Raw genomic sequence first — 11044 nt, forward strand, 5'->3', positions numbered from 1 at the left:
ACGAGGTATACACATGTAAAGAGACTGAAAAGATCAGATTCATTTGAGGGGAAAAATGAATAAGAGAGTTACACGTATGTAAATATATGTGGATATACATATATGATGAATCTGGAACATCTGCTGTTACTGTCTTGTAACACAAGAAGAGGGATACATTTTGGTGAGATTCTTACAAAGTGGTTTGTTTTGTTTTGTTTTTTACAGTATATTGAAATCAGTTATTTGGCATTCAAATGTATGGATTTATAATAAAATGGAAATGGATTCTATGTTTTTCCCTAACAAATGCTTCAAGTTAGGTTTAAAAATGTATTTCTGTTTTAAAAACATGTGGCATGAACCCCTCAATTTCAACCACTGCAGGTGAAAGTGAAGGTCTCTTTAGTCCTGCACTTTGTTTTGTTTATTTTTCTTTTTCCCCCCCAATACAGAGCTTCCTGAAGATGTCTGGCTCAGATTGCTTCAAACTGTCTGGATGTTTGCTGTTTAACTGCTAAAGCTTTCCTACCATTTGTTTTTCTCCTGAAGCCTTACTCTATTGAAGGATCAGAATTGGCTGCTGTGGTAAGACTTTTTTAAAGTGGTAGTAAAATGCTAAAAGTGGGTGCAACGTGCCAGTTCATTTTGGTTTTATTTCTTTCTTTATTAGCAAGACACCAAAACAACAAAAAAAAAATTCTTAATGCTGTACAAAACCAGAGGAGTATGATGCCCAACTTTGAACTAACTAACCAACCAAGAAACTTTGTTCTGCATTTTATCTGCTTATACTTGTCCTGTGCTTCTAAGTGAGGAATAAGAATTAAGTCAATAATTCCACATGATCTTTTTCTTCTGTATAGATAAATGTGTGTAACTAATCAAAATGTTGTGTATAAGTGTTTTACAAGTCTTTTCTACATGTTGCATTTTGTTTTAAATGCATTTGGGTTTAATGTCAGTTCAAATTAACAGTATTTAAAATACTTAAGGTGATTTGTAGAATCATAGAAGTTTTGATTTTTGGAGAATAAAAATTGTGAGAAATAAGAAGAGGAAACCTTTTAAACAACAGGTGAGATAGAAAGATAACTGCACCTCTAAGCAGATACAAATCCATAACTGTTTGCTAGATTATGCAACAATACTGTATTTGGAAACTGATATTTCTCCTTGATCTCAACAGCTGCAGCAGTTTTGAATAACCATGTGATATTTTACAAATTTCAGGAATCAAGACCAACTAAAACATGAGAAGATGTATTCAAGATGATCCAGACAGAAGATTTTTCAGTTCTTAGAAATCTTATTTTAGTTTAATATGTAATATAATTTGGCAAAGCCAAGTTCAGTTGCTTATCTTGAAATTAAGACACACCTGTGGCCTTCATCAGAAATGTTTCTAACATTTTCAAGAAAAAATATGTCCCAGAAACTGAGTATGTTTTTACTAGTTTTTGGAATCATTTGGGGTTTGATGTTGCTACGCTACACTTTTCAGTATCCAAGACGCCAAAGCAGCGCTGAGTTGCGTGGACAGATATTAGATCTAAGTAAAAGATATGTCAAAGCACTGGCAGAAGAAAATAAAAATTTAATGAATGGTGGTGGTGGAGCCTCTATGTCAGGATATGGTAAGAGGAAAAAAAATACTAGTTATTCAAATATCTTTTTTTTCCTGAAAACTGTAAAATTACACTTTTTTCTTTTTAGCGTAATATATACTGTTCTTTAAGAGAAAAAACTCTGTTAACTGATTTGATTTTAGTTTATTCACTGAAGTTGAAGATTAAGATGTGCAAAATCAAGCTTGAGACATGAGATTTTTGTTTTCCAATAATTTTTTAGATATCTCCAGATCTATGGCTACTCTTACTTTCAGGATTAGCAGTAATGTGTTTTTTTCTGAATCTTAAGCTAATGAGGAATAAGCACATGCTTGATACAGGAATGAAGATTTTTATTAAATCACTTCAACATTCCAGATTCTTCTTGTGCCTCATTGCTAACTTTCTGCTTTTATTCCTTCTCTTTAATTTTTATCTCTTTAAGTAGTAAAAAAGCAGCAGAAAGCAACATACGTGTTGAGCTTACAGTCTTGAGACTGCAAGGCAATTATGAATTTTGCAGAATCTCCCTTTGTTTTAGAAGTGGCCATTAGAGATAAGATCCCTTGTTTCTAGAGCTTTGATACTTGCTGCATTTTATCTCTCTGTCTGATTTACCTGTGATGAATGTGTCCAATATTCACTGGTAATATATTACTAGAGCCTGTGCCTGTCTTCAAAAATACAGAAAAGATAGTTTTGAGACTACAGTTTTGAGATCTTTTTAGCAAGGCCATAAAAATGTCTTAATGATTTTAACTCTCTGGTCCCTCGTAGCTTCAAGGAGGCTGCAAGGAGCTCTAGTTAATCCCTAGGGATTAGGTTTGAAGAAACTACCTGTGTTCTGCCATAAAGGAGAAATTGTGTCTGTGAAAATAAAGGTAGTACAAAGCTTAAAAAGAAATATTTTAAAATATATATATATATATGTGAAGATTTTTATTAATGTACTTTTATCCCCTTCTTAAGGAATCCTTAAAAGGGTGGGCTCTACCAGTTGTAGGATGCCCTTTATAGGCATTCTGGTAAGAGTACAAACAGCAAAAATGTGTGTGAACTCTTGACTGCTGCTCAGGAGCAAGGAGGGAAGTCTGTGATGACATGATAAGCAGGAAGCAACCCAAGAGGAGGAGGACAGAATCAAAATGTCTTACCCTTTAATTCTTTAATTCATTAAGTTAATACTTTTACCACAGTAGGAGTCTACTTTTTCTTTTCTTTCCTCTTTTCTCCCCCCCACCCCTTTGGTATCTTCAAGGATTTCCTGCTTTTACTGTGTAATTACCTCTCTGTGTAACTTGTTTTAAAAAACACTTGTGTAGTGTAGCTTTCTACTGCTGTGTCTTACAGTGTATTTCCAAATGAGATTTGCCTTCTGAGATTTTCTCTGAAGTTTAATTAAAAAAATCAAATAAAAAAATTAATTCAACTCTTGATCTACATGCTGATCATCAGACTTAAAACTTGAGTAGACAATTCCTTCCCTCAGATTGTTGAGCACAGAATGGCACTACGGAGTACATGACCCACGGCGTGTCATTGACAGCAGACTCTGCTCTGTCACGAATTGTAAAGCATTTTTTTTAAATTTTTTTTTTCAAAGATGACACTACTAAACAAGAACTAGTTAATTTTAAAAGAAGGGACGGACCTGAGATTATTTTTTTAAATTTATTACTAGTGTTTTAATTTTATCTGGGTTACTCCTCTTTTTTCACTTTCATACCTGTGTTCTTCCTCCCCAATTTTTCTGGTTAGTTAAGAACTGATTAGGGAGTTGGGAAGGGAATGAGAGTCTGTATGTGTCTGTGTGTGTTGGAGGGATCTTAACACCTTGTAAAACCTGCTAAGTTTGTTCATTTTTTCCACACCTGAGAGAAGATAGTGATATGAACATTGACAACAGCGTAATTAGCTTTTGTTGAAAGGTCTGTTACCTTTTTTTGTGTTCCAGAATATGGGAAATTTTTTACTGTCCTTTCTCTTGTTTTTCAATCAGTATAGGCCTAAATATATGGAATTTTTTGTTTTACTACTTTGTAGCTTATGTTAAGAAGTGATAAGGCACTTTCTCATGGCAGTTTTTCTGTGGGATAGTTCTGACAGCTGCTAAGAACTACCTTATGTTGGAAAGTAGTTAAATAACATTCTTTTGCTGTCCAAGGCTAAAAGGTGTCATAGCTGGGTATTCTAGTGCTGTTGTCTGGATGAAATTTGAAATATTGCCTTTGAATAGTCACTAGCCCAATGCTCCAACTAGTGATTTTGTTCTTACACTCAAATGTTTAATTGGCTTCATTCACAGTTCACTGTTAGGGTGGTATCTTCCTTGCCTAAAATAAAAAATAAATTGTATTTTGAAAAAAATCAAGCATCTATTTTATTCTATACTTATATACTAATCTGCAGTCCTTCCCAAAAAGTATAGTAGGAAGGATAGCAAGTCTTAAGATGTGAGTATGTTGAAATAGCAGTTATTTTCTACACATAGTAAATAATACGGTTTAATTTGTTTTTTCCATTTCAGCTGATCTTAAGAGAACAATTGCTGTTCTTCTGGATGACATCTTACAACGTCTTGTGAAACTGGAAAGCAAAGTTGATTACATCGTTGTGAATGGCTCAGCAACAAATACCACTAACGGAACTAGCAATCAGGTGCCAGTAACTTCAAACAAACGTGTAAAATCAGCAAGGAACTTTAGATAGCAAACAGGGCCACTTTGTGTTACTAAATCGATGATAGGTAGTATTTAAGATAAGCTTTTTCCTCTGGCTAGGGCAAAACAGTAGTTGACTCTAAAAGAAGTGTAAACTATTCTATTATACAATGTGCTGGATCTATGTAGGCCTAACTTAATGTGCATAGGTTCTCAAAGCATTATTTCATTGCCTTTGAGCAGTACTTCTGAAGTGATCTTTGTTGTCTTTAAAGATATTTTGATATGATTTGATGTAGTATGCCATTGGATAATAACAATAAATGGAAGGCAATGGGGAACTTACAGGTAGGTTTCTAAATATATTTATTTAAGTATAAATATAACATATCTTTTGGATAGGTGAGCAGTATTGTAGCTTATTCATTTTTTGTGATCTGCATTAAGCCAGGGTAACTGAGGAAAACACATTGTTAGAGAGATGTTAGAAAATGTATATACTGATAATATTTTGTTACTCATTTATTGAAACACTATTAAATTGAGGATAGCATTGGCAGTAATGTTTTAAAATTGTGACCCAAAGAATGTATTTATTTGCACTATCTGTCAGAATAGCTAGAGAGAATTTACTGTATATTTAAGAAAATTAATTATAATAGAAAAACATCCTAGGTAGTAACACTGTCCAGGTATATCTTTATGCCGGAGTTAGGGCAGTTAGATTATCAAAAGCAAATTGTAATCTGTGATATCTTAGATTATTATTTCTTACAAAGATATTTAAGTGTATGTATTTTGTAATTGCAGATAAAATTATTTAAGTGATGGAAATGAGTTTTGGAAATGTGAATACTGTTTATTTTTATTCATTGCTGTTTCTTTTAAACTTTTTAGTACCTTGGAGTTTGTGATGAGTGTAGCACACCATCTCCCTGAATTGCTTTTTTAATCAGGAAGAAAAGCAATGAAGGGAAACAAGACATCTCTGCATTTAACAGAGATATATGTACTAAGGGTGTCTTATCATAGAGTATTTGAGAGCTAAAGTAATGTTTGCCTTATGTCTAAGTTAACCTTACAGCAAAGTGAATTGCAGTGTAGATGCACTGTATTTGAAAATGTTACTGAAGTAATATTAAAGAGAAAGTGCCACTGAGCCTGTTTTTTAAAATGTACTGAATGTTTGCAGGGGGGAGGGAGGGTGTGTTGAGGGACTTTTCCCAAAAGTGTGCTGTGAGTGAGTTTTTGGGTGGGGGTGGTGGTCTTAATCCTATATCAAGGGAAAAAACACACCAGTAAAACCGGAGGTGCTGAATTATATACCATCCAAAGTTATGTGTTTTTTCTTTTCTTCTATTTCCCTGGTTATATTCTGGACTGTTATAAAGGAAAAATACACTTACAACCTTAGTTTGTATCCAGATTATTTTTTTTTTTCTGTCACATTGTGTGTAAACATGTACTTGCTTAAATGCAGAAAGAGAAAAATAAATTTTTAGTTGTACTTGTAAAGGCTCCTGTTCTTTTTTTTTTCTTTTTTTTTTTTTTTCCGTCAATTCATGGTACCATTAGTAAATAGTTGCTTTTTTCTCAGGTTTCAGTAGTACAATGTCTCATTGGAATTAGCTTGTACTTTACAAATATATAGCGAGAACTGTAAACTACCTATATCTTACAGCACAAATGTTCCATTCATCAATATAGTTGAAACAGCTTTCATCAAGAAGCAAGTTAAAAATACTCTAGTATCATCGTACATCTAATTTTACATGAAACCAGCATTATTAGCAGTTGATACAGCAATACATCAGCATCCATGGTACATCTTACCCCTCTTTTCTTGGTCAGTCTTGTTCTGTGCTGTATCGCCATGCTGTGCCTCTGACTTATGTTCTCCCTTCAACTATCTAGCACAGTACTACTTCCATGATTTTTGTGCTGCGGCAGCACAGAGGGTGAAAGCTAAGCTTCATCCTTTTTGCTGAGATGACAGCACTTTTCAGAGTGGCAAAACTAAACTTCACGTGTGCAGGCTAAGGAAAAGAGGGTAAGGAAGGAATAAGGGGAGGGTCTCTGCTGCCTTTTCTATCAACAGTAGCAAGAAAACATCTGAATGTTCTACTGTGCAGCGTCCTTTGTAGGATATTTTCAGACATGTGTCAGCCTTGCAATGGCAGGAGGTTGTGTTAAGAACCCAAGGGCTTGTGAAAAAGAAGCAAGAGAAAGCCTACAACTCGCCTCAGATCCAAAATGCTCAACAGAATCACAGCGTTTGGTTGTGTTGCCAAGCATTTTTTTTTTTCATAAGAAATATTTAAATAGTCTTTCTGCTGTGCTACAGTTTTCATGATGCAGCTATGTATTTCCCATTTCAGATGACATCACAAATCCCCCCAAAGTGACCTGCTTCGAGTTTTGTAAAATACACATCTCCTTAAGGTTGGTTGGTTCTTAGGCTGGATCAGGGTTGGTGGTTTTTTTTTTTTCCTTTTTTTGTGGGAGGGCAGGGGGATGTATAACATCCCTTTTATAAAGAACTCCTGATTTAGGCAGTGGGGTGGTGTTTGTTTTGGTTTTGTTCTTGAAATCTTTTGGTAAATTATGAGACTTGAATTTTCCCAGCTGTAATTTGCCTCATGAGCGTTACCAGCTGATTTCACTAAGTAATTGGTAGTTCTGAGCCTGTGAATGATTGTTTAATGTAGGTAGCAAAAAATGTTCAAGACCCACTCCCAAACAAAATTTCTAATGAAGAAAAATGGAAAGAAAAGAGTATATTGATTGCTGTCTAAACAGCTAGAAACAACACAGGCCTCAATACAGCTCTTGAGTTCTGCAACCTAATAACTGGCAGGCAAACACCATAGGGGATTTTGTCTTGATTCGCTAGTTCTTTTTGTTGCTTTCCTCATCTAAATAAATCATTTTTAAATCTCACTTTAGTAACCTTAATGTAATTAAGATATCCAAGCATTGTCTCGCAATTGTGTGTGAAGAAGGAAAAGCGCAGAGTGGTTCCACACTAAAGGACCTTTGGGACGAATGGGTAGACAGATACTCCACTGAAACACACTGAGATGGCTCTTAACAAGCTGCTTATCCACTGTTAAGATCACCAAAGTTTGCTCATCTGTTTTTAATGAAATAATTTTAAAAATAGAGAAACATGGCACAAGGATATAGAGGTTCTTGTAATTAGTGTGGTGAAACATGGGTATCCTTGGCATCCAGTAATATGCCTGACATATTGCACAGTTGTCTGTTTTTCCAAGTAACTGCTAAATACTTGGCTTTGATTAAAACATTCATTTAAAGAGCCTGACTAGATAGATTTAAATTCTAACGGAAAATATTTGCTAATGCAGAGGTTTCCAAACTGCATCGTGTCTGTGATGTGTGCAAGTTGCCTAAGAGATGAAGTGCCTCCTGTGCAGGTATGTATCCTGGGGTAACCACTCCATTGTGGTCTTTGTTCATGGGAATGCAGAAGCAGAGTAAATTTGGGAGCGTCTACAAGAAGTTTTATTTAGAAAAATTATTACATAAAATTTCACATCCCAGATTACTATGCTTTCTTTAAAACCTTTTAATTCCTCAAAATACTCAAATTAATGGAATGAACTAAATGTCTAAAACATTCTTAATTGGTGTGGTATTTTAAAAGGTGATGTAGAGTGTCCATTGACAGTCTAACAATTAATCCAAATACGACCCTCCTTACCTAGTGATTGTGTCCTTTCATTAGCTTGTGCTTTGCAAAACAATGCACTCTGCTCTCTGTGGGGTTCAATTTAATATAGCTGGTAGTATGCCTTCTTCAAGGCCAAGAGTGAAATGAGAGATTTCTTTTAGCAGCTAAAAAAGTGAATTAGACTTTTGCAAAGTTTTTCATGTGGAACAGCCTGTTATGGAATTGATACGTCACTGAATCTGTTTGTCTCGGATGATGCACATGGGCATTTCTATCTGTTTAAAAATATCATTTAGGTTATTAAAATGAAGCCCAAATTACAGTGAAAGAAAAAAATTCACATTAAATACATGAAATCACATCACTTGAACTGCAGTGGCATCACATACTACTGAATTATCTGTAAGTGATCTTGATTACAACAAATTTCCCAACTATGTCAGTACCTCCAGCAAAAACCTTTCATTATTAATTCACCCTTGCTTGCATATGAGCTTACATATTCCCTGTGGCATTCATCTACTTACTCTGTTCAGTAGATGTTCTGTTTCTCTGATAGCAAAACTGAAGAGAAACACGTTGATATTTTGAAATGCCTGTAAACTAGGGTTAATAATATGCAAACTGATTTTTATTGTAGCATAATGTTTGGTCATGGTTACTTTATAAGAAGTGCGTACTGCTTGCATTTGCTTTTAAGTATATCAGAACATTGACAACAAATGTGGAGGAAGGAAACAATTTGATTGAAGCTGTTTCTGTTACTCTTTACGCCACTTCAATTCTACTCGTTTTCAGAATAGAGAGATTTTAGAGACAGTAATTGACCAAATGCATAGAAATAGAATTACTAATTACTACTTCAAAATTATGACTTGAAGTCTAAAATATTATTTCTAAATTAATTATTCTTGCATTTAAAAAGTGGCTATCTTCAATTTACATCGGTATTTCACTAAGATGATTTTTGAAGCACTTGTCAAACTCGTAAGGATTTTAAAAAATGTAAAGGGTCACACATTTTACTGTTAACAGAGGGTGTTGAGAGAGACTGTCAACACCCTATGCAGCATTAAGCTGTTGCCTGTGATGTGTAGGCAGCACCTTAGGTCTCACAGAGCTGTACTGTAATTGAGTGTCCATATGTTCAGCCCACTTTGATGTGTTCAGAGATTTTGGGCCAGCAGCATCCGTATGCTACATCACAGCCATAGGAGGTAAAACATGCCATCTGGATTTCTGTTCCTTTTACTTACCTTGTGGCATGGCCTCCTTACAGTAGCAGAAAGCAGAAAGCCCCCTTTTTTTTTTTTTTTTTTTTTTTTTTTGTTATTCAAAATTATTCTATAGTTTATTACGGAAAATATGGTTTGACTCGGTCTTTAATGAATTTTATTTCAGATGCTCATTAACAATCTCTTAGAAGAGATGACAGACAAGAGAGGGTTTTAAATTCTCATGCTATGACAGTAAAACAGTGGGTGCTTGAAATATCTTTATTAGCTAAGAACTCCATTTCCTAACTACCAAGTCTTTCACCTTTCATATCTGTTCCCAAGTAAGTCTATGAGCACAAAGTTGGATCCAAGCAGGTGCTGGGTCTTCATCTGTCTCTATCGCAGGAAACACTTGCTGTGATCAAATCCAGGAATAAATCCTCAGTTTTTAAGATGGGATGTAGTTCACAGGTCAGATGCCCACGAAAAATTACTTTTGATTTCCTACTGTCAACACCTTCTCACTGACTGTTAGCAGGAAATCTGATACTAAAGTACAATATAGACTAACATTTGTAGCCCTTACCAAAAGCTGCCTTACTCAGAAACCTGGCTCTGCTCTACAAACCTGCACTGTATTTCAGAGCACTGCTTTTAACAAAGATCTTGCAAGGATGAGGTACATCAACCATGACATAGGAGCTCTGCTCCTTCTGTGTGAACTGGGCTTGCCAGAGCTCTCCCCTCACTTTACTGGCAGTGCTGGGATCTCTGGCACTGGTGAAATGTGCATACAGATAAGGTATCTCAAAGATCTTCAGTTTTGTGCAGCTCCTCTGTAGCAGTGTGTTCCTTCGAATTCCCTGTCTGCAGAGCTTCTTGTGTTGCTTTCAAGGTCCTCTCTCCCTGTCCATTTCTTTTTCCAAGTTTGGGTCCTAGGAGGAATTTTCTTTTGCCTGGAGAAACAATCCTGACTTCTTTGTATGGTTTTATTTTCCTTCGGTAGCTTACTTGAAGATGTATTGACTGCAGTGATGACTTGGTCCCACATATTTTCTGCCTTTAAGAGGGACCTATTCATGCTCAGATCTCAGTGTGACAGAACCTGCGTGTTGTGCTGCAGCACTGGCAGCTCTGCTGAAATTTCTTATACATGTGGTATAGCCACAGGACAAATGCCCAGACCATATGCCCTATCACCTTATTTAGATACTGCTGGAAGCCTGAGAGTCTCCCTGTTGTTTCATCTCTCTCTGGGGGATGTTTTGGCAAAGCACTGCCTTGGTCCTTGTGATATCTCTGTTCTCCTTCTGCTTCGTTGCTGGTTGCTTGCCCAGTGCAAAGCAATCTGGAGATCTCCTTGAATTCCTGTATCTTTTTTGACAGGCACCTGTCATTTTATGCATGGATAAAGCCTACCCTCTTGGGTGTCATTTTGAGTCTTAGGGCTTGTAGCTTATGCTAATATGCAAAGCACAATTTAAACATCAGTTTCCTAAAGCTCAGCTAAGAAAACCATACTACATCTTTACTACATCATATATTCAGTCACCACGTGACCATTATGTTTGCAGCAAGAGGAAGCAGTCAGTTTATGCAGACAGTGCAGTATCAAAAATAGCAGCCTGTGGTCTATTTACTAAAGCCTTCGAACACTTTGGAGTTGTTTCAGCATGGTGGTGTTGTTTGTAGCACACGTAGAGAAGTGGAAATTGGCAGGCTGCCAATCTAAGAACTATCTTTGGCTATGAGTGATTCCCAAAGTTGGCCTCCTTTTGTCTTGAACTATAAACAAAACATTTATTTTATAATGGAAGAGCTTTCAAAGAACATCAGTGAGTTTGAGGTAAGATTTAGGATTTCAAGGGGCAACTTTCATGTTCT

The 11044-nt window shown here is 35.8% G+C and overlaps 1 protein-coding gene across 1 annotated transcript; it reads left to right on the top strand.

Annotated features, from left to right (window-relative positions):
- Window positions 1-431: 431 nt before the first annotated feature.
- CCDC126 (coiled-coil domain containing 126) lies at window positions 432-4406 on the top strand. Its single transcript, XM_010078480.1, has 3 exons — window positions 432-567; window positions 1213-1616; window positions 4117-4406. Exons 2-3 carry the CDS (start codon window positions 1379-1381, stop codon window positions 4296-4298), a joined length of 420 nt encoding a protein of 139 aa, XP_010076782.1. The 5' UTR covers window positions 432-567; window positions 1213-1378; the 3' UTR covers window positions 4299-4406.
- Window positions 4407-11044: the final 6638 nt, after the last annotated feature.

The sequence above is a fragment of the Pterocles gutturalis genome, unplaced genomic scaffold (genome assembly GCF_000699245.1).
Source record: "Pterocles gutturalis isolate BGI_N339 unplaced genomic scaffold, ASM69924v1 scaffold3098, whole genome shotgun sequence".
In the NCBI taxonomy this organism is placed as follows: domain Eukaryota; kingdom Metazoa; phylum Chordata; class Aves; order Pterocliformes; family Pteroclidae; genus Pterocles; species Pterocles gutturalis.

Coding starts and splice junctions, on each gene's coding strand:
- CCDC126 (XM_010078480.1), top strand. CDS start 1,379: ATGTTTCTAACATTTTCAAGAAAAAATATGTCCCAGAAACTGAGTATG. Junction 1,617..4,116: donor AGCCTCTATGTCAGGATATG/GTAAGAGGAAAA, acceptor TTTCCATTTCAG/CTGATCTTAAGAGAACAATT.